At 44.9% G+C, this 23,852-nt stretch overlaps 1 protein-coding gene across 3 annotated transcripts; it reads right to left on the bottom strand.

Annotated features, from left to right (window-relative positions):
- cica (capicua transcriptional repressor a) lies at positions 1–23,852 on the bottom strand. Of its 3 annotated transcripts, none has more exons than XM_027016257.2 (21): positions 23,699–23,852; positions 17,745–21,479; positions 14,634–14,765; positions 14,343–14,496; positions 14,068–14,167; positions 13,752–13,934; positions 12,139–12,271; positions 11,266–11,441; positions 11,037–11,157; positions 10,467–10,564; positions 9,277–10,141; positions 8,563–8,702; positions 8,291–8,451; positions 7,543–7,730; positions 7,061–7,456; positions 6,410–6,654; positions 5,189–5,313; positions 4,271–4,422; positions 3,601–3,732; positions 1,696–1,821; positions 1–798 (listed from the first exon to the last, which is right to left on the bottom strand). In XM_027016257.2, the coding sequence occupies exons 2-21, from the start codon at positions 21,331–21,333 to the stop codon at positions 515–517; spliced, it is 7,500 nt and encodes a 2,499-aa protein (XP_026872058.2). In that variant the 5' UTR covers positions 21,334–21,479; positions 23,699–23,852; the 3' UTR covers positions 1–514. The 3 variants fall into 3 exon arrangements, with proteins under 3 accessions (XP_026872058.2, XP_026872059.2, XP_026872061.2); XM_027016258.2 differs by having other exon boundaries at positions 11,037–11,115; XM_027016260.2 differs by having other exon boundaries at positions 623–793.

Here is a 23,852-nt window from a genome sequence, read left to right as displayed (position 1 = left end):
TCAGTCTTTCTCAAATCAAAGTGCAAGCGCAAATCCTCCAGCCATTTTTCCTAGAACAGTCTCATTTCTATGCCAGGCAAGGAAACACTGTGCAGACAGGCCAGTCTAGTGCTGCCTGGGCTGCAGCATGGAAGGGCTCTGAAACTCAAGACAGGAAGTGAAGTCACGCTGTGGGTAACCCCGACACTGCCTGGCATTGAGTGGCACACACAAATGACTTCCACCAGACACTGTATGGAAAAGGTTCTTGTGCCAGTTGTGAAAGTGTGTGAAGGTTATCTTTGTGTATACTTGCATAAAATATATGTGTATTTTGGTGAGTGTGTGGAACTGCCTCAGAGAGATTATGTCCAACAATAGGAAAATAACAAAGTGAACCAAACAGAAGAGAAATCCACACGGTTGATTAGAAATGGAACAAAATGTGCTGTATAATGTCAGTGAAGTTGCTTACACTCATTCACTACCCTTTCCTATGTTCTGTCACCGTTCCTTCTGATTTCTCTGTCGTTCTTCATCTCTGCTCCTGCAAGTCACCCAAGCCGCCCTTTGAGCCTTCCCAGCCTCTGCCCTTGTTGTGCGACTCTGCCCCTCCTTCCTCTCTGGCCACAGGATTGGATGGTCCAGGGGCAGTGGCAGAGTCTGATCCACCAGTAGCCCCTCCTCCACCACCCTCCAAACTACCAGGCGTCGCTGTCTGCATGATCTTCTGCCTCACCTCACGAATCTTCAGCTGCAGACACAACTTGGTGGGGAAGGTGTCCGAGTAGCGGGCCTGGAAGGCAGCGGTGGCCTGAGCTGGCACACAGGGGAAGACGGAGGAAGACATGGTAAATGTATTATCCACAGCTGGCCATTGAGGAGAGTGAACACTGGTAAAGCAAATACTAGGGATGCACCAATATTGAATTTCTTGGGCCAATACAATAACTGATCATTAGCACCTTGCTGTGGTTGATACTGATATTAATATGATAATGTTACCTTTATGAATCTTAAAGCAAGTTCAAACTATAATCTACATATGAAGTGAAAGATATGTTAAAAATGGATCACTAATTCATTTTACATAATCATGTCACAGGTAAATCAGACATCACAATTATTGTAAACATACGTTGTTCCTGGGGAACAACAGGCCTAATGCAGGTATAAAAAACCTTATGGCTGGAAAGCCACCAGAAAAAAAACATAAGTGTAAAAACTCACAGTCAAAAACACCAGACACTTTGCTTAATAAAAAACAAATCTGATGTGAAAATTATTCCAAAAGCAGGTTGCACTTTACAAAAGTTATCTCTTGTATTGGTTATTATTTTTTATAGCTGTAGTAATATATAACCAAGACCTAAACTAAACAGAAAAGCTGTAATCTGTCGAAGAGATGAAAATGATTGGTTTTAATTATCAGCCAAAACTCCCATTTTCTAACCAATAACTACAATAATTTTTGGCAAACACAATATCAGGCTTAGACACATCATGCACATCTAGCAAACACTTCTCCCAGTCTATTTGTCCAAAGACGAAACTAACCGCCTAACCTCATTGCTCAGTGATCACTGCTGAATATCAATGAATCCTAATGGGAGCCATTTGGAATACCTGGCACTTTTTGGGAGTAAAGTCCATCACTTCAGCTACTGGGCCTGTGTGTCTACAGCCTTTTTCTCCTGATATGTTTTCTGCACTCACCTGAGGGGAAGAAGGAGCCATGCTCCTGGAACAGCTGCATTACAAGAGCCCGGCGCTGGTCCAGCGTGCGACGCAAAGATGAGTAGGGCGCGCGGTCCAACTCTGACAGGATGTCCTCCGTCTCTCCTACTCAGAGGACACACGCGACCACACAGGGAGGTTGGTAAATGTCATATTTCTGTAGGTTATGTGTCTGACACATAAGGAGCAGGTGTCACTTCGGGAATGTGCCTCATGCTATAGTCTCTCATTGAGCGATGCAGATGTTAACTGAATGCTTGGCAGGTCACACCCTTGCAGAATGCCTAACAGCACTGGGCTTTTACATAATGCCATTAGGAATGAGAGCTGTGAAGGAGGGCAAAACCAAAACCTATTATAGTCTAGAAGTGGCATATCCTTAGGATGATTCATTTGTGATTTCACAAATAGCCTATACAATATGGCAAGGATTTCTTTGACAAAATACCAAAGAGGTGTAATGTGTAGTGTCATGTGCCATGCATGCAAAGTGTTTCCATGTTGGTTCAATATTAATAGCTGATATTTCTACTGAAATGATCATGCCAGTGGGAAAGCTCAGTGAAGCAAAACACCTTTTGTTTATGCCTTGCTTACTTGGGAGATTGTTTGGAGAGGAGACATAATGCTCATCTGCACGGCAAAGCTGAGAAGCAATTTGATCATCCTCAGCTTTTATGCACAAAAGCAGCAATATATACATTAAAGGCATCAGCAAAGGAACTGGATGATGTAGATAGAGAAATCTCAGTCCAGGCATCAGGCCAGCTTTTTGGACACACCCTCACCACACACGGCCCCTGCTGGCCCTGCCTCTTATGCATAAGCTTAACAAAGATTCATAAGACTCCTAACAAATAATATTGAAAGAACTTGGGCTAAATATAAAGGCTTTGCTCTCCTTAAACAGGATCAAGTGTTTCAATTTGAAGTTTCTGTCCGTTCTGTCCATGCTGGTTCTCTGCAAATCACATGTGTACTGAACGTATACACTCTCTCTCTCTCTCTCTCTCTCTCTCTCACTCACTCACTCATTCACTCACTCTCACTTACACACACACACACACACACACACACACACACACAGACACTGAGCCTTCAGCGCATTTATGGGTGAGTGTTTGGGCCTGCAAGGATGAGGATCAGGTGCCGGGGGTAGAAACCTGAACCAGGCGGATGGCCACAATGTGCCCATTTCTGAGACACACCCTGCTGCATGGTACCACAATGAAAGGCACAACATCAAGAGGTGTGTCAGTCATCACTCCAGCTAATCTGCCAGCAAGTCCACATTTCATATGGCATCTCATATTTCACATCTACGCTGAGTGTAAAATGCCATCCCATTGGACATTATCCAGCACCAGCTGACGGGAGCTTGATAAAAAAAGGAAATCTAATCAGACCGAAACAAACCTCCCAACTACATAATCATCTTAGAATATCTATAAGACTGCTCAAGAAGAAACTTAAATTCAATTAAATATATACTTCTTGAAGATATATATGAACTGCACATTATATAAACCATTATTGGTGCTCAGGCCAAGTTAAGAATATTTAAAGAATGTGAATTTATTCGGGTTTATGGCTGTCAAAATTGCCCATTTTTTGTTTGGAAAATAATCTACTATGCAAGGCAAAACATCAGCATTGCTGCTACAAAGTGGTTAAACTGAAAATAATTTACAACAAGCATGAGTCCCAGTGTTGGTGATAATTAAGAGAGCATTCCTGATACAGAATAAGAGAGAGCAAGCAAAAGAGGGAGAGAGAGAGAGAGAGAGAGAGAGAGAGAGAGAGAGAGAGAGAGAGAGAGAGACGAAGAAAGAGAGAGATAGAGACAGAGAGAGAGAAAGGGAATGAGAGGTTGTTTGTACCCACCAGCTCTGTCGAAAGTGAATATCTCTCCCTCACACTTGGCAGCACTCTTAGGTGTGTTGGGTTCAGAGCTGCAGCTTGACAAGCGACGGCTCTTTCTCCTTGGAGAACTGGGGTCATCGACAGAGTCCAGATCTAGTAGATAGACAGAGAGTGAAAGAGAGAGAGCGTGAACAAGAGAGAAAATGAGAGAGGGAGCAATAAAGAAAGATGGCAAAAGAGTGAGAGAGAAAGTGAAGGGAGAGGAGAACCAGACAGAAGGGACAGGTTGGAGGAAGAAGAGTGAGAGAAAGGCTGTTAGGAATAGAACTGTACATTCCCCAAAAAGAATCTACCATGAACAGGCCAAATAAGCAATCAGGCTCCAAAATTCGCCCCCACTGAGCTCACATCTGCTAACAAGCGCCACGCTTCTGTTTGCACAGTCCACAACAGAGCCGCACTTAAACTGACACACAATGTCCCTTTTCAAAACATTAGCCATGTATGGAGGATACAAAATATGGAACATATTGGCTTGATGCTGTTTTCTTTGCTAGCATATCTCTCGCTCTCACACACACACGCACACGCAAAGGCACACAGATGCACACACAGACACACAGGTACACACACAGACACTCAAACATACACACACAGACACACACACACACACAGACACACACACACACACCTGTGGAGTTCCTCCTCTTCTTCCGGTAGCTGACCAGTATAGCTCGTGGAGAGGTGGTCAGGCTTTGCAGGTTCGGAGAGGGCAGCACATCCTCTGGCTTAAACTCGGGCAGCTCGGCCAGACGCTCCTCCAAGTATGTGTCAGACAACACCCTTTGCAAAGAGAGGCCAACCAACTGTGGGTCAATTTGAACACTTTGACTGTAGAAAGACACAGTCCAAACCCAAACAGAAGAAGTGCTCAGTCAAGTAGTTCCATTATAGGGTGTAGTCCATAAGTTCAGTGATACAGTTTGGTTGTCTGGGGACCATACAATGAACCAAACAGTGCTGCTTTTTGGCCATGTGTGTCTGTGTCAGGTCTCACAGAAGGACTTGATTGATTCTAGGCTTGCTGGTGTGTGAAGTCTGTTACTGCTGTGTCTCAGCAAAGAACTAAAGAAGCGTTACTGTCTGTAAAGCAGGACAGAAATCAGAACAAATCAATAGACAAAACCTTAAGTGTGTCAAAAACAACTATTGGGTACAAGAAGCTGGAGTCCACATGTTATAGCTTAGCAACCACCAAGCTGGAAGGCTATGGAAGACCACTGAAGTGAATGACCAAAAAAACACTTTTAATCGTGAAGAACCAACTCTTTTTCAGACTACCACAAAGCCAATACCGCAAGACGCAAGATGAGTCGTTTGCCTCAAGAACAGCAAGCTCCTGCTTTCTGAAGTGTACATGAAGTGTACTTGGGTCTGGGAACAATTCTTATGGACAGATAATTAAACCATACAGAACAATGGGGAATTTTGCAATGGGGAAAGGTGGGGAAAGAAATGCAAGGTTCTCAAAACCACACTGCCGAATTATGTCACTGCAGACTGCATGTACATGGCCGTGTAATAATGTTTTTATAATGTTTTTACTCACCTTTCCACAGGTTCCACAGTACTCTTCAGTGGTGGGGGGCGGGACTTGGTCTTCTTGATTATAGGGGTGTCGTTTTGTGGCGGCGGTGGAGGTGGGTCCAGAACAGACAGGTCTCTCCGGCCAGCCTGAGAGAGCCAAGCCCCGTCAAGTTTATTCATATAACACAGGCAGTTCACAGTGCTTCACATAAAAGAGTTAAATAACAAACCCATTTCATCTTGAGATCTATCACCTCAGGAAGGTTTTTGCCAAAAGAAAAAAATTAAAAATAACTGAGCAAATTACAAATAGAAGGTGTCAAAATAAAAGATCTATTTCAACAAGGAAAGTATAAGAAATGTTAAAAATGAAGTGCTGGAATCAAACTTGTAGAGAGAAGGAAAGAAAGGATAAGAGAGGAGAGAATAGAGGATGAAAGTGATAGGAGAAAGAGAGGAACACCTATGTACACAACACGCAGGGTGTGATAACTGCATGACTGCATCATAATCTTATGAGATTAAGATTAAGCATATTAAAACTAAACCTAATTTGAAATTGCAGCTGCAATTCATGTGAGTGTAATGTTGGCCTGGGGAAAATAATAAAAGAACTTATCATTCTCCGCTGAACCTCACAGAGCCATACTAAATCATTTAGCTCAAGCTAAAACTGTTGACACCTGTAACTACAGAGACAATATCACTGCTTCAAGCACCCACGCCAAATCTCCAACAAATTACTGTCTCCTGTCATTTGGTGCCATGCAAACATTTTGAAATCCCCTCCCACTGCTTGGCCTTTTATATACTACTTGTCTCTGGGTAAAGGAGTGCTAAGTAGAGTCCACTTCTACATTCCATCCAGCTGCACTCAGTAAGATGGAAGAGAACATATCTCTGACCACCTCTGACCGTTGACTATTTACACACAGTTCACAAAAATTAGGCTATAGTGAATAATCACACTTGTTATATCATGAATGACACAACAATAGTGATTTAAGTATGCCTGGCAAATCAATATGCTCAATTGGGTTAGTATTAGGCAACATATTGAAGTTGTAATAAAAGGTCTTTTTTTCAGATTAATTATGCAATTAAAAGTCCAATTCCAGTGTGTTGTATTAGCGTTTCCAGAGAGGCGTGACACTCTGAGTTAGCTGTGTTAGGGTTAGCTGTGTTGGCTGTGTTAGCTGTGTTAGAGTTAGCTGTGTTAGGGTCTGTGTGGCTCCTCACCCACCTCCCTGCTGAGCTCCTCTTTGCAGTCATGCTCAGTGAGCTGGCCTTTCGAGCCTCCCTCCACTCCCCTCTCTCTTGCCGCTCTCTCTGTCCATGAGGAGGCGCTGTCCCACTTCCCCTCCCGCTCTGGCCTAGTCTCCTTTCTAACATCTCTCTCCTCCCCTGCTGGGGCTGAGGGCGCGTGCTCCACTTGACCTTTGACTTTCAGAGGGAGCGGGGACATTCTGGCAGCTCCTGATGCAATTCCTGTAAGGATAAACGATTAACTATATTATAATGTACATCAAATATATATTGTTATAACAAATACATATACAATTTCATATTTTGCTGTAGTACATAAAACTAATGATTAAAGCGAACTACTACTAATCTCCTTGTACAGTATGAGATGGGAACTACTGTATGAATCAGATGGGAACTTATAGGCATGAAAAGTAGAATCTTTCTTTAAAACTTCACTGGTGTGAAGTAGCTGCTTGGGACTGTGTGTTACACCCCATATTAATATCAAGATGTGTAACCAGTGAGTCAGCAATACCAGACACATAAGTATAATGTAAAGCATGCCAAACAACATAATTAACCCCTGTATAAATTCAACAGGTTACGTGAGTGTGTGTAAAATTGTGCAAATCCACCCAATGTTTACCTGCATGCAGGTGCACATTTGGACTAGCGGGCCGCATCGCTTCTGCCACACCACCAGAGGGAGCCTGACCTGCAGCGTTTGATGCTTCTCTCTGTGGGTCAGCCTTGAGCCCTGCAGGGCTGTCCATCTTCACTGTAACCTGGGACTGTGCCTCTGTGTCAGCAAGCGTCTGAGATGGCGAGTGTGCAGGGGATGCCACAGTCATCTTCATGTGCACTGATGAGGGCGACGTAGGAGTCGACATGGAACCGGCTATGCTTTGAGGCACAGTCGTCATGGAAACCACTCCCGTCGGCACAGTGACACCGGGGGCGGGGTAAATGGCGGTCACTAGCTGATGAGTGGGCTGTGGTGAACAGTTGGGGGGCGGAACTGGTGCCAAGAGGGGGGGCTGGCCTAAGAGAAGGAGGCTGGTGAGCAGTGTGCTCCTGCCGCATCAGTGTACTATACATACCTCAAACATGATCAGAGATTTTACTCACCTGCCACGAGTGGATGCACCAATGCCTGACCAGTAGGGGCAATGGCAGTGAAGCCAAGAGTTGCCATGGGAGATGGCAAAAATGCTGGTCCAGGAGGGGGCTGAGCCTGTGGAGGAGAAGAGACTGCGGATGTGGAGCCCACTGGCAAAGGGGCAGCAACAGCAGAGGCTGACTGCACATAAGTAATCCTGAAGAAAAAACAGACAAACATTTTACAGTCTCTCATGGAAATTGACAGCCTTGACTCACAGTACAACCATCCACTGTGTCATTTCCAGACAGGGTATTTCTCACATAAATATATTTTTTCCTATAGTGCACTTTAGTGGCAGTAGGGTTGTGGCTTAAGCACTTCCTACCCCTTTAGCTGGAAGGACAGCAAGCAGATTCTACGTCACGATGCCAAATTGTGCCTGCTTTGGTTTTAAAATCATTACTATGGAAATAAGTAGGACTGGAATCAAGATCTGATTAGAAAATCTGACTTTAGAAGTAGCAACTGTGTTAAAGATGAGAGAAAATATCCTGGGTGGGACCCCAACACTAAAATCAAGTGGAGCTAGACAAACATTGCGCACATACATCTACACAAACATCTACATTGTGCACAAACATCTACATAGAATCCAGCTCCCTGAACATCTCCCTTACCAAAACACCTAGGTGTCTACCTAAATAGACACCTGAATAAACAAAACTTATTTTACCTTGACTAATGAAGTTCATTTGATAGAGAAGCTTAAACTACCTTGTTGGAGATGGAGTCAACAGCACTGTCTGAGGTGGGGTGTTTCCTGAAGCCATGACAGTTGCTGTTGCCATAGAGACAGGAAAGGAACCCCCAGGATGCACTGTTCCCCCAGGCTGGATACTGGTCTGGACCACGGGCATGGGTGCGATCTGAAAAATCTGCCATGAACACATACAGTGGGCGTATGGTCAAAGTACCTTTTATTTTCTTTAGTACATGAGCTGGATTTGTAGGATTCTTGCCATGACTGTACAGCTGTGCCAACCTACCTTACTTCCTGGTTGAGTCCCGTTTTGTACAGGAAGAGGTGGGGCCACAAGGGAAATAGGCTGTGGAGGTGTGGATCCTGCTCTCACTGTTGCCATGGAAACCAACATCTTGTTTTGTAAGACTGGAGACTGTGCTTGAACTACATAGAGAGAGAGGGAGAGATAGAGAGAGAGAGAGACAGAGAGAAAGAGGGGATGGGAATTAACTTCTCTAAAGCCTACTGAAGGAGAGTAATCTCTAAACTACGAAGTATGATCAGTTCACCAAGTCTGCTCAGCTACTAGTTTCCATTAGTGTCTAAATGATTTGCAGATAATCTAAAATAAGGTTAAACTAATATTGTAGCGCTGTCATTCACTGGAATCTCTTAAAGTGACAGTTCATCCAAAATTGCCTGTACCCTGGTTGTTCTAATAATAAAAGTGCATTGTCATTGAATATTATGTTAAATACATTCTTAAAATTGTATACACTTCACACACATCTAGTTCTTAGTCATTGTCACCTGTTGTGGTTATGACACAGTAGAACTTCCTGCTATATCTAAAAATCTATTAAAATATTGATATAAACTTAAGGTATGGACAACAAACATATACCAAAACTATATGAAAAATAAAACTCTATATGTCATTTGGCTGAGCTGTTTTTTTTTTTTTTTTAAGATTTGCCCTGTGTCCACCCTGTAAGATGGTCCCTAACTCCAGTCTTACCTCTTCCTCCTGGGCTGACCCCTCCAACTGCTGGCACTGAGGCATATCTTATTCCTGGCCCAGCGCCAGTATGGACTCCATTGGACAGGGTTACATGTGTGGGTGGGGCACTAGGCAGTGCAAGGATGCTGGTTGGCTGCTGGCTCTGTTGTGGGGAGGGGCTGTTTGGATTGGCTGTGGCAGGCAGAGTTGGAAGGATGTACTGCACCTGGGTGACTGGTTTGCCACCACTAGGAGGAGTAAGTGAAGCGGCTGGCAGGAACTGAGGCTGAAGAAGGGGAACGGGCACAACACCGTTGTTAGGTGCTCCGTTACCAGCAGCAGGGCCTGGCAAGGCTTGGGGTGGGGTTATGAGTCGAACAGTGGGCTGGTTTGGGAACGGTGCACCAAGCACTAAACCTGTGACTAGGCCTCCTTGGCCAACAGGTTTGGGAGAGGAGGAGGAGGGAAAGTACCCACCCCCTGCAATGGCTCCACCTCCTGCTGGTCCTCCTGTGCCAATCAGGAGCTTGGGCTTGCTGTCAGGGGGTGGTGCCCCAAGAGACAAGCCACCTTCTGCAGGCTTGCTAGCGATGGGAATGGGAGTGCTGACCACAGGACGAACCACATTGGTCACTACTGTGGGGGCCATGCGCCCAGCCCCCAGCACATGTGAAAATCCAGGCTCAGATGAGGGAGTCACATTTAGGCCACTAACAGATGACAGGTGAGAGTGAGAGGGGACCTGCCCTCCTCCTCCTCCTCCTTTGCTTTGTCTGGGTTCTCCATTTTGTTCTTCACCCTCCACCTCTTTTCTCTTACTCTCTGCACCTTCTCCATGGCCTTGTGTCTCCTTGTTTGCTGATATGATAGGCTGGACCACTGGCTGCACAGAGGGGAGTATAGAGGTAAACAAAAGTGCAAAGAATGAGAGGCTGCTCCCAAGAACTCTCCTCTTTCTACTAACAGTCACCTTAGAAGCTGAAAATCATGCGGCTGATACAAGTCATCTACCATCAGTCACATACATCTATAGCAAGCCAAGCAGGTGGTTCTGATATTTGTGATTCCCTTATATCTGTCATGGTGGGTTATGCTCAAAAAGAAATAATCACAGAGCAATTGCCAGTGATTAAAACAGAAAGGTAAGAACTCAGTTCTGACCTTCATGATACATAAAAAACAACGAATGAAAGTCCTGAAGGCTTTACCTTGCCGTCGGTTTCATATGTGGGGTTGTTTTCTTCATCACTGTCTGTAACTCTCTCTTTACACTTTAAGTCTATTGAGCCTTCTGGGAAAGAATCATCTGTAAGCGAGACACACAGAGACATGAGAGACATCAGACTGAAGCTTGTATGAGACAGCACCAGCTCAAGCGGTCTCCTCATTAAACCAACAATGAGATTCAAGATGTAAGCTTTTGTAAGCCAATGGTTACCTTCATTTCAAAGGGGGCCACATGTACCACACTAAATAACATCAGCATTTCTATAATAAATACTTAATATTCCATTGAATGCATAATGCTCTTTTGGTGTAAATTATATGCATTCCTATCAAAATATCAATTTAATTTCATGTCTAAACAACAAAAGATTTGTGCTGATACATTGAAACTTATTACAGATGTTTATTGAAGACATCTGCAATAAATCCTGTGAATGAAATGACAAAGTTCATCTTTTGCATACATGTTTTACTTTATGCTAGGATAGGCTTTTGAAACAAATTCTATCTATTTAAAATCATGCATTAAAACATGATGTAACTATCCTCACCCATGACATCATCATCTCCATCTTCCTCACAGATGACCATTCGCTCTTCATCACTGGTCACTTCCTCACTGGCCCTGCGCTGTGTGAGAGGAGGGCATGTCTGAAACGAATCAGTTCCATCCTTACAAAATAAAGACACAGAGAAACACACAGGGGGAGGGGTGGGCAATTAATAGACTGCTACTAAGCAACAGGATGAGTCTGTGAATTTCCTAATATAGCCATATACCTTTTCCAGATCCCTTTCTCGTTCTCTCCTCTCCATGATATGCACTGCACTCTGGGAAAATGCTCGAGGACGTTGGAGCTGACCTCCCATTGGCTCTCCGTGCCGCTCAGACCCTGGCAATGCCCAGGTGGAGCCTGCTTCCTTGTGCTCCACCCCCTGAGACACTGTCTGGGCCTCTGGAATGAGAGGAACCAGAGTAAGGGGTAATATTATTGCTCCTATGATCTGCTCGTTCTATTGACCTCAAACCTCTAAATACTGGTAAATTCTGTGGAGGGGTCAACATTTGGGGTGAGTTGAGTAGGCAATTTCGAACTTTGTATACTCTCTTAACTGCACTATGATATGTGTCATTTGTAATTTTGGCATATCTGAAAAAAATTAATAAAGCCAGAAACTTTTTTTATCAGAATGGGGAATGCCCTATAATATATTCTCACTAGGCTCATTTCTCAGATTCTAATAATTAATATCACTTTCTGCTCTCAACTGGCCTACTTCCTTCTCTGCTCACAAAACATTCTGAAAAGCTTTCAAATGCAAGCATGGTGTAACTGCTAGGAAAAGTTTGAGTCAGAAAATCACTCTATTCAGCATCCATTCCCATCCTCACTTCAGTCACTTCATTTGAACAAAGACGATCAATGGTTTGAATGGCACAGCTTGAGCATGTTTGGCCAGGGTTTAACTGCTTCACTAGCCTGGCTAACACACCTGTGCTTTCATAAACACCTCACTAGCTCGGCTAACACATCTGTGCTTTCTGAAACATCTCGCTAGCCAGAAAACACACTTGTGCTTTCAAAAACACTTCGCTAGCCCAGCTAACACACCTGTGCGTTCAGAAACACCTCGCTAGCCCGGATAACACACCTGTGCTTTCAGAAACACTTCGCTCTCTTGCGTCCTTGGCCCCCGGAGCACCCCGGCCCTCAGAGAGAGACTTCCTCCTGTCCTTATTACACCACTTCCAGTCAGGATGAGCCCGGAAGTGAGCCTCCTTCACCTAAGACACACACAGGTTAATAGATGCATACATGCAGATTAACAGATCTGTGAAAAGCATATAACACCATCCTAACTTTCTATATTACTGGAAATATTGACATGATATAAATATATAACATTTTATTTGTATAGCACGTTTTATAACAAGTTTAATACAATGCTTTACATATTAAATCTAAAATACAAAATGTAAACTAAAAGGAGAAAATAATTAAATAGAAGTATTGAACGAAAAATTAAAGGATCAGAAATCTTTTTGAAATGTTTTCTGAAGGTTTCTCATTTAGGTAGAGAATTTCAGAGATATAAAAGGAACTTGAGGGAACAAATAACACTTCTTGTAACATATGTTGTTTATTTATAATAAATGTGAATAATTAGTTAACCAAGTTAGCTGACCAAACCACAGACTTGACAACATGCAGCACTGCCTTTTAGAAAACTTGCTTAATTTGACCCATGACCCTTTTCAAAGTGAAAATGAGCAAGCTCAAAGATTCCACATGCACATGATACCACGATCGAAGAAATTAATTCTGAGATCAGACAAAAACATCCTGATATCTATCAGTCTGAAAAGGCCCTGGGGCTCCACTGGACCATAGCGAGAGACATACTCCCCAAACACTTAAAGATCCAGTCTCAGACAAGGCCAATGTTCATGTCTGCACAACGAAAAAGAGCCTGGGCAAAAATGGTCATCATGGGAAAGAAAGCAAGAAAAAGTGCTAGCATGAAAAAAAGTGGAAAAAAATGAACGGTCCCCTCAGATTTGCCAAGAAACACCAGGATGTTCCCCAAACCTTTTGGGAGAATGTTCCACAGACAGATGAATCAAAAATGGAACTTGTTGGATGATATGAGTCCCATTATGTCTGGCGTAAATACAGCATTCCACAATAAGAACATCATCTCAACAGTCAAACATGGAGGTGCTAGCATGGGAATGATCTTCTGCCTCAGGACCTGGAGAGCTAACATTAAGTTAAGGAAATATAAAATTCAAACTGCATCACAAAGAATGCCTGATAACTGTGCATGAACTAAAGCACAAGCTGATGCACAGTTGGGTCATGCAGCAAGTCAAGAATCAAAGTGCATATCAGAATGGTTAAAAAAGGCATTTCCTATAATCCTGATAAACTCATTTTATCTGTAGGGCGGTATTACTTTTTCCACACTGAGGATATGGGTGTTCAGTCACTTTGTTTATTAATTATAAAAAGAAATATATAATCAATATGCATTTTTTGTTCACTCAGTCCCATATCATCTAATGTCAGATGATCTGAAATTGTCCAGTGTGACAAATCTACAACAATAGAGGAAATCAAGAAACAGGGAAATTTGTCATAAAAGCTCACCTAATGAATGACGAATATAATTATAACACAAAAAGGACAGAAATGCTAAACCCATGTTGCTGTCATGACAGCTGCCTGTGATGTGAAGCTGGCTCTGAGGCTCTCCGTGAGTACCTGAAAGGCGAGGTCATGGTACTTCTGCTTCTCCTTGGCTCCCAGAGCGTACCACCACTCGCCCAGGATTTTGCTGACCGTGCGGTTGTCCTGATTGGGGTGCCGCTGGTGCACAAGGGCACGGTGGCGCTTGCTGAAGATCATGAACGCATTCATAGGTCGGCGAATATGGTCCTTCTCCCTCTGGAGGGACAAGAACAGTGTAAGCACGCTAAACCATCGCAAGATGGCCAATTTGAAAAGTAAGGAGAGTTAAATGTGCTAAATCAACCTATTAATATGGTCGTATGTTGTCGTGTTTGATGCCTGTACCCACCTTCTTGTCCCCGTCTTTGGGTAGAGCACTGAGCGATTGGGTCCGTCTCTTCACTGTACCAGTGGAGGGGGCAGGGTCATGGGTGCCACCTGAGTAAAATCTCATTCACAAATCAATGAAAGAGTCACTTCACCATTCTAAACTCAACCTCTTGATGTCTGATAAAAAAAACACATTTTCCTAAACAGTTGGATGGCACCTTTTCACACTATTTCCAACAGTACATGCATACAGAGAGAATGTCTGGGTTGTCAGAGTGCAGCATAGATATTTACAGATCGTCAGCATCACTCTCAGTCTCACTGTCTCCTCCTTCCCTCTCTGCGGGAGGATCCTCTACAGAGGGTGGCGGTCGGGATGGAGACCTTCCCTCTGCCCCTGATTGGCCAGCACGTCCATCAGTCACAAGAGCTACTCCACATCGTGGTTCTGTGAGGTGGTAGAGGAGTCATTGAATTGGAGTCACTGAAAGCACCGATTTATTCCTTTCAAAAAGACATAAGAGGCTCTCATTTTCAGGGTAACTACTGAAAAGTGTTACATTCAGGTCAACAGTCAGTGCTTACCTTTGTTCTGGTTCACAAGTGTTTGACTATCAGCAGGTTGGGTGCTTGAATTTGATTGGCTGGTCTCCAGAAAAGGAACCAGTGAATGCCAGGGAAACACTGGCACAGATCGAGGTTCCACATTGGTCCAGACTACAGTGAGACAGGTAGAGTGAGAGAGTAAAATGTGGAATGTAGTAACACAAAGGATTTTTACTACAGGATAATTCCTGTTGTATGTGCCTCAGATAACCATACAAGATTCCGGTCGCTTCCTTCAGTCTGAATTCTTTATGTAAGTGTGTGTGTATTTTAGTGCGCTGCATGTATACTTGTGGGTGTAGAAGTGTGTATACACATGTATGTCAGAGATTTCTAGCATTTACATGTCTGGGCAAGTTGCAATATTCCACTTCAGCCACGCTGCAACTGTCTAAAGACACACTGACCCTGGAAGCAAAGAACACTCTCCACTACATACTCAGACACACCTGCTGCTGATCAGCATACCAAAGGCTTCATCCCTCCCCCATTCTGACTCTCTCTCTTCCACACACACACACACACACACACACACACACACACACACACACACACACACACACATACACACATACACACACACACACACACACACATAGGGGCAAGTGTTACTCAGCATTGCTGTCTTTAAAAAGTCACCTTTCTATGTAAATTTTCCAACATAAATATACAAGTTTTTAGCAATGCTATATTCACCCCAAAAAACAGTGGTAAATTAACACCTACAACGTTATGTACAATCAGGCATAAATGCTCCAAATGTTGCTGCAAATGTTTAGGAGTGTCTAAGGTAATTCAGTACTGGGTTCCCATTTTCCTTGTGAAGATTTCTGTAAACATGGATATTCATTTATATTACATATTGAAATATTCTCAATATATATGCAAATTATTAGGATAATAACTGTATTACAAGTATTATTATTTTTCATGTTTTTGAAAAATATGTTGTGTGTGTGTGTGTGTGTGTGTGTGTGTGTGTGTGTGTGTGTGTATATATATATATATATATATATATATATATATATATATATATATATATGCAGGGTCTGATAGCATCAAAATACAATTAGAGGGATGTGTGTGATTGTGTTAAAATCCTGAAAACTATAAAACCTACAAACCTACAAGAAGGCTGCAACACACAACCAAGCCATCTAACACACTACCAAATGCCATCTAACACACTACCAAATGCCATCTAACACACAACCAAATGTCTTTGTAATCATGCACATCCTGACATCCTGACATCCTGATCACTGCCCGACATCTCAGAGATTCTAGATGAAGGTGGTGTAGGTGTTTTGATGAATCATGCCACTCACTTCCAACAAGCGTAACTATTTTTGGTCAAAGTAAGGTAGGTTACAAACTTTACCATGTCACATTAAGGATTCACTAGTATATTTACCAAATGCCTTTGTAACGCATTTGTAAGGCATATCCATAATAAGTGTATATGACAAAATAACTGCAAGATTGGATTTTTGTCTGTATTATGTAAGCCTAAATGTAATCAATTACTGTGAAATGTAATCAATTACTGTGAAGAATGCAACAATGTCATCAAAAAATCTTTTTTTTTCAAAGGACTGCATTTAAGTATTATACATAAATTATGTTAGGTCATATAAATATGCATGTTCATTATATTTGTTTGTTTACCTTCATTTCAAACTAATTGACATGTAAAAACAAAAATGGCAGAACACAATAGAGATTTCATAATTCTTCAGCAAGGAATTTACAGGTATGTATATGAATTACTATCCCAATCAAAATGCAAATAAATATGTAAAATTAAAGTAACCTTTCCAAATCTCCTGTGAGTCTGTCTTTCTTTCTTTCTCTCTCTCTCTCTCTCTCTCTCTCTCTCTCTCTCTCTCTCTCTCTCTCTCTCTCTCTAATGGCATGTTGTACAACTGGCATTTGATTTCTCTGTACTGTACAAATTGTCTTTACTTAGGTACAGCAGTAGGTACCTTAGATTAAGTATGTCTAATTGAATCCAAAATTATCAAATTAAATTGAGAGTTAACTAATGAAATTAAATTGAGAGAAAATCCTTTAGTTCAATCTGTGTGTTACAGCATAAAATGTACACAGGTAGTAGTTTTTGACCTATGGCATAAAAAAGCAAACTTCTAACCAACACAAAAACATCACACACACACACTGAATGAAAGCCATAAAAGCCTGTGATCTCCAATGTTATACCAACTAGCATGATTTCAATTTGGCTAACATATGAAACACCCATTTACCTGACACTTTTATCCAAAGCACCTTACAATTATGAGTACAACTTGAGCAATTGAGGGTTAAGGGACTTTCTCAGAGGCCCAACAGTAGCAGCTTGGCAGTGGTGGGGCTTGAACCAGCAACCTTCTGATTATAAGTCAAGTGCCTTAACCACTGAGCTTGAACTTGAACACAAGTTTACTTTTAACAGTGAACCTCAAAAAGTTTAATTTCTACAAAAGAAGATAGAGATAGATCTGTTATTCACCTTGCAAATTCAACCGCAAATCATCCTGAAAAATTATTTTCTATCAGCTATGCTGATAATAGCAGATACAAGCAGCAGCATGAAACAAACAAATATGGAACTGAAGGTAACAGGTAATATCATCAGTTGAGTTTGCAAAATCTGGGTGGTCGAGGAGGGCTGAAGCTCTGGCTTTGTGAATTTTCTGTTTTTCTCTGTTCTTTTATATATTTTATGATGAGAATGATGCAAGTCATCTAAATCTGTAGTTAGCTTGATTGTAGAATTGCCCAATTTGTTAGGCCCTGTATCCTGAAAAGACAGCCCTACTCCTGACAATGACTATGTTATCACAAAAAAAAAAAAGGCTAATAAAAGCTTTTAAAAGCATTTGTAACTATTTTAACTGTAACTATAATTATAACTGTAACTCATGTCTGTGTATTGATTTTGCATTTTAAAAATCAGGTTTCCACACACGCATTCCAGAATTCATCCTATTTTATTCCAAAGGCATTTTGGACTTTGGCAGACAGCTAAGGATTTTTGTAGTGTTGCTTTTGCATGAAAATCGATCATACTGCACAGTGCAGACTCACCAGTGCCAGGCCGTCCCATGATGATGTCCTTGCGGGGGGCAGGATGCGGAGACTCTGCGGGCAAGATGAGGGGGAGGAGGGCCGTGGGTGATGGGTGGCAGGCAACAGGCTGTGGCAGCATCCCTCCCAGAGAATCCCTGTGCTCCCCTGGCTTTCTCTCTCGCTCTCGCCCTCCAGAGCCCAGGGTCAAAGCAGCGGAAGCACCAGAGGCAGAAATGCTGCCCGGGCTGGGGCTGGAGTGGGATGGCCGTCCCATGGCGACAGTGGTCAGAGACTGGGCCGAGGTCACCAGCACCAAGGTGGGAGCAGGGCTCCGGAGGACGCCACCATTCGTGGTGGCCCGGTTGATAGGGACAGGGGCCTGCAGGCCTGCAGAGAGGTGTGGCGGCTGGCTGTGCTCTCTAGAGCGGGAGCTCACCCTCCGGCCCAGAGGCCCGTCACTGAATTTGGCCAGTGGCACATCTGGGTTGCGCACAATGACGGGAGAGTCACGCAAAGGGACAACTCGACGTGGGCTAGGGTCCTGGGGCAGGGGCGAGGGTGGTGTGGGGGATACCAGCATGGGTGGAGGGGTGGATGCAGTGGAGGATAAGGGGCGACTGGTGGCACTCCTCGGCCGAGGGAAGGAAAGCGAAGAGGGGGTGGTCGGCTGGCTTTGGGGGGAAACCGCCCTGAAGGCCACAGCGTTGAGGCCTAGTCCAAGTTCACCCAGCTGGGGGTCAGACTTGCTGTAGTCAACAGCATTAGGGAGTGGGGGAGGTGGAGCATCCAATTTGCGCTTGCTGGGACTCATGGGAACAGTGAAAGTCAGGTTGGTCTGGAAGGTGGGCATGATGCCAGACAGGTGCCGTTCGCGCTCTGAGCCAGGGTTGCCCACTTTAGTGCCACTGAGGTGGCGTGGGCGGCGAGGGGTGAGTGATGAGGGAGCCGTGATGGGGCTGAAGTTGGCCGGCCGGAAGCCGAAGAGCGGCGATGCTGACGGGGAGGGGGCTGGAGAGAATGGTGACTGGTTGGATACAGGCGAAAAGGAGGGTGTACCGGAGCGTGAGCTGCTCAGTGACACCAGCATGTTGGCAGCCTCGCACTCATCGAAGTCAAAGCGTGAAAGGTCACGTGGCAGCTCCTGTGGCAGCAGTGAGGGGAGCACCAGACGCGGGCGCGAGTCTCCGCCGCGGCTACTGGCTTCGCTGCTGTCCCGCGACGTCTCGTCCCAGTCAAACTCGCTGCTGGTCCGAACCAGGCGCAATTCGGGTGTCAGGGTACCTGTGCTACCACCCCCGCCTCCGCCACGCTCCCGGCCCACGCCCACACCTCCGCCTGCCTCCATCTCCTTGGTCCGCATGGAGAGGTGGCGTGAGCAGTAGCCGCGACGCTGCGACTCTTTGGAGCAGCCCTCGCGTGAGCACAGCCGCCGCCACTGCTTGCCGTTGAACTTCTTGCGGATGCCTGTGGGAGTGCACACCACATCACCCTTCTTGTACTTCTGTTGGGCAGCTGTGAGGGGTGTGCGGGAGCGTGATGATGAAGACACTGCTGAAGAAGAGGAGGTGCCTGCGCCGCTGCCAGATGTGGCATGAGAGCCAGAGATGGAAGTCTTCTCCAGGGAGCTGCGGGAAGAGGAGGAGGAGGAGGGAGGCATGGGAGGCAGGTGCGGGGTGGCAGAGATGACCGCCGGCCCTGTAGCCGTGTCCAGGCCCAACAGCATAGAGGGACTGGAGTGAGGGACGAGGGACAAGTGGGGGGCTAACGGTGGCCCGATGCTTCTCACCACTGACAGATGAGAGCTGAGGTAGTCTGCAGGCTTGGAGAGAATGGGCCGTGGCTGGGAGGGCACACCCAGAGGTTTGGCGCCCAAGGCTGAGGTGAGGCCACCGTCCCTGAGTGGGGCCAGGCTGAAATGGATGACCTCCATATCCTCCTCGGGGGCTGGCGTCTGTAGAGCAACCCTTTCCCTGTCCCGCTCTTTCTCTAACTGCCTTTGCAGCTCTGTCTCTTTCTCTCGCTCCTCTCGGCTGTGGTCCCAGTCTCGGTCTGGCGCTACGCTGAGAAGAGATGTGACCGAAGACGAGGACAAGGGAGGTACTGAAGGCACCGCAGCTCCAGGGTGTAACATCTCTGTCACTAACATAGGGCCACCCACTCCATGCACCATGCTGAGACGACACAGCTCCTGTTCCACGTCTATCTCCTCTCTCTCCTCCCACTCCATCTTTCTGGCCCTCACTCCACCTTCTTTCCCCCGCTCAGTATGCTGGGGTAGTTCCAGGTCCCACGGTGGAACCAGGAGGCGGAGGCTCTGCCGTGAGACCCACACTGCCTGAGCAGAGGTGTCCCTTCCATCCTCCTCCACTCCCCTCTTATCATCATCCACGGGGTCTTCCCGGAGCTGGATGCGATAGGGGAAGGACACAACAGGGTGCGGGTCCACCCGAGTGACCAGGCCTTCTCGGAACCTCTGTCTTGCCCCCTCACTGTCTTCACTGCCCCCTCCAAAGGGCACACACACGCGCGTGCCGATGGCCACAGGGGCCTGCCCTGGAGGTGGGGCATCCAGGATCAGGTCCACCTCTTCAGTACCCCCTCGAAATGGATAACGACATAAATTCTTCTCCCCGTTCAACTGCACCTCCACGCTTCCGTGCTCCCTGCTGACCTCTCGGACGACGCCAGCATGGAAAATGGCCGAGACTTCGTGACCCCTGTCAGGCAGCCAGCCTTCTCCTGTTCTGGTGCCTACCCTGGCCAGAACCCTCTGGTTCTTCAAGCCCTTGGCGAGCGCTTCAGACAGCCCAGGTGGCAGGGTTTCCTGCAAAGGCGGTGGGCTGGGGTGCACACGTGACCCCTGGGAGCCAACCTGGGGCTCAGGGCGCTGTGCTGTGGCCTCCAGCTCGGCTGAGTGCTCACTGGCTGTGTCTGTTGAGGAGCAGCGCTGGGGACTGGATGTGCTGGCCTTGTCCCTCCCTTTGCCAACGTCCCCCGGCCTGTCTGCCACCGGGTTGCTGTGGGTGGCAGCGGCTTCAGCTGGTTGGCTGTTCGGGCTGCGCGTGTCCCCGGGTGTGGTGGTGGTGCCCACGGGTCCCTGACTAGCACCGCCGTCGTTATGAGCTGCGCTGCTGTTGCTTTGTGGGGGAGTGCTGGGAGTGCTGGTGTTGCCATGGTTTCCAGCACAGTGCTCAGAGGTATACTTCTTCTTGGGCACGCGTGCCTTAAAGGTGGCTGTCTTACGGCTGGATGAGGGGTTGGGGCTGTTGTTGGCACTGGCTGTGCTGCTGTTGCTGTCGCTCTGTGCACCACCTGACCTGAAGTTCCCAGAATGCTCCTCAGGTTTCCCACAATCCCCTGTTATATCCAGTATTCTCTCTCGGTGCCGCTCCCTATCTGGAGTCTTGCTGGTTCGTACTGGCTCCTCCTGTGAGGAGTCCGAATTTGAGGAGACCTGCCTCTTGGGAGAGGAGGGTGAAAGTTTGGGCTTTTCCTCTGTATCTCTCTTCTCTTCCTCTGGGCTTGCTTCAGCCAACCCCCTCCTCTTCCCCACCTTGGCTCGTGTGGAAGGAGGTGACCGTCTGCCTTGCTTTTTAATAGGCTTCATCTTTAAGAGCTCGAAGAGTGCTTTTTAGTCTTCGAGATTCCTTATATGTCCCAACCTACCAATAACTTCCACTCTGTTTCCCTCTCTCATCCCGCCCCTTTTCACTTTTAATCCCTGCCTTTTCCCGTTTGATTTTAATTCAGACTCTGCAGTGCAACACAGAATACAAAACAAATTACTTTTGACCTTAACAATAGAATAATTCTGTACATACAGTGTAGATAATTAAATAACATATATGAGCATACATTAGACCCAGGTTACATAAATGCACTGCCTCATATGCCCATTCTATTTCCCAGCAAGTGACGTTATGTAATAAATACATAATCACCATATACATACTGTTTAATGTGAATTAATGCAATTTAGTATTACATGCCATAACAAAGATGGACTGAATACAAAGGAAAGTGCTTGCTCAGACAAGTCACACACTCTTTTTAGGTTCTTGGCTGGAACAACGGAGGCGGGGGAATTCCTTGTTCTCTCTCTCTCGTACACTTGTTCACCCAGTTGACCTTTATGCATTTCTTACTGAGACATTCCACCCCTACAATCCTCACTTCCTGCCACAGCATTACTATATCTCAGGCTACATCATCATCCCTCCCTCTCTCACTCTACCTCTCACTCAGTCACTCACTCACGTACTACTTCTCTCTTTGAGTCTTCCTACCAGTACACACTGTTTTCCAAAGGCAGCGCATCTATAAATGTATAGAAAGTTAAATCTATATTATTTATATTCAGATATTTGATTGTCACCCCAAATGTAGCTTATGCAAGAAAAACATTTTAATATCTAGGACTTATATAATGATATATTGAAAATGTCACACATCATGTTGTAGCAACAGCATTTTTAAAAAGATGTATGTCGCTGTAATAAGGTCAGAATGTCACTTATCACTTTAGGACTGTTTAAACATAATGTGCCTGTGTTCGACTTTGCTACAAAACTGTCCTATGTTGTTTAGAAAACCACAGTAACCACACTGTTTGTACATTTGCACTGTAATACCAGTTTGCACACCGTATGCAAATATAAGGCATGATGTATACTGCTACCACTAATAAAAAGTCACTCATAAAGTAATTTAGTATGAGATGAGTAAACAAATATGGAGGAGCTGTGTTACTGAGCGGCATTAATAACATATGTATAATAGTATAACTAAGACTAATAGTTTAAGTCAAGATAGGTGCAAACTGTAGGACAATATATAATGCAAGTCTTCATACAGGCAACTCAATCACTCTAGACCCGATCCACTACACTGCCCATATTTATACTACAAATCAATAATAAACGACAAACAATACCTACTATATTTGTAAAAACAAATCTTCACATGCCAAAACCATATTAAACGCTCCATATTAAAGACGAAAAAGCCTCAAATATTCAAGCTTCAATAAAACTGTGATGGAAAATAGATCGAAACACTGTTTGTCGTCACCAAAAAAATGCTGTCGTCGGCTTCAGAAAGTTTCGCTGTATAGTGGACTGCTGAGTGTGTGTCGCGCACTGTTATTGGTCGTAGTACCCTACTCTCCGCTTCCAACCACCTACTACACGAAGAGTGAAGGCGAGGGACGCAGGCCTCTTTACAACAGAAGGCCGCGGAGCAGTTTCACTCTGTTCAATGCTTTTAAATGCTGATAAAGAATGGACAGAACCATTACTATTTGGAAATTGTGCTGTGTCACACTAAGCCTTGCGTATCCATAAGGTCGCAAAAAAAGAAACCTATAAATCAAATTATATTTCTAAACCTTGCACGGAACCGTTGCGTGAGACAGTGCCCAGTTGTAACCGTAAAGGTAGTACACTACGCGACACCTGATCGACAGATATTTGTGTATACTCTACGGCAACAATGTATCATTCTTATCCGCCAAGAGGAAGACACAAGGGCCTGAAGTAAGGGAAAGAACCTGGGGGGTGGGGGGTGAAACTGTGTCACAATACACCGTGTTATGGAAATGTCTAAGTTTAAAACGTAATAAAATGATCTTTGCTTCTTCTAAATTCTAATGTGCAAGTTTTTAAAACCCACCAAATAGTTACGATCAGTTTACCACAACAGAATCTGTTGTGTCGTTCGAATATTTTCTGGAAAAAAGTTTTAGGCTGACTGTGCACCCCCCACCCCTCCCTTTCTATGTGTGCCTGGTGAAATGCTTACACCCCCTGTCTCACTGCCCTGAAAGAAAGATAATCATTTGCGAAACATACGCTGAAGCTTAGTAGCTAGCAACTGTTAACAGAAAACACCCATCGTCGTAAGCTCAACACAGCAAAATAGGCAGATCACTGCAGTGCTGCAGAAGAAAGATTTGTAGCAAGCTTTCAACTCACCCTTTGAATATTTACAGTGACGATCAAATTGTATTGAGTTAAAAAAATTTGATATAAACACAAAACCTTCGCGACTGCCAACAGGCAGGTTTACAAAATGTTTTTCTTCCGCAAAGCCACCCAAATGAGGAAAAGTATAGCCGCTTATGTTTCA

Source organism: Electrophorus electricus, chromosome 8, assembly GCF_013358815.1.
Source record: "Electrophorus electricus isolate fEleEle1 chromosome 8, fEleEle1.pri, whole genome shotgun sequence".
Classification (NCBI taxonomy): Eukaryota; Metazoa; Chordata; class Actinopteri; order Gymnotiformes; family Gymnotidae; genus Electrophorus; species Electrophorus electricus.
This window is presented reverse-complemented; position numbering and strand designations above follow the sequence as displayed.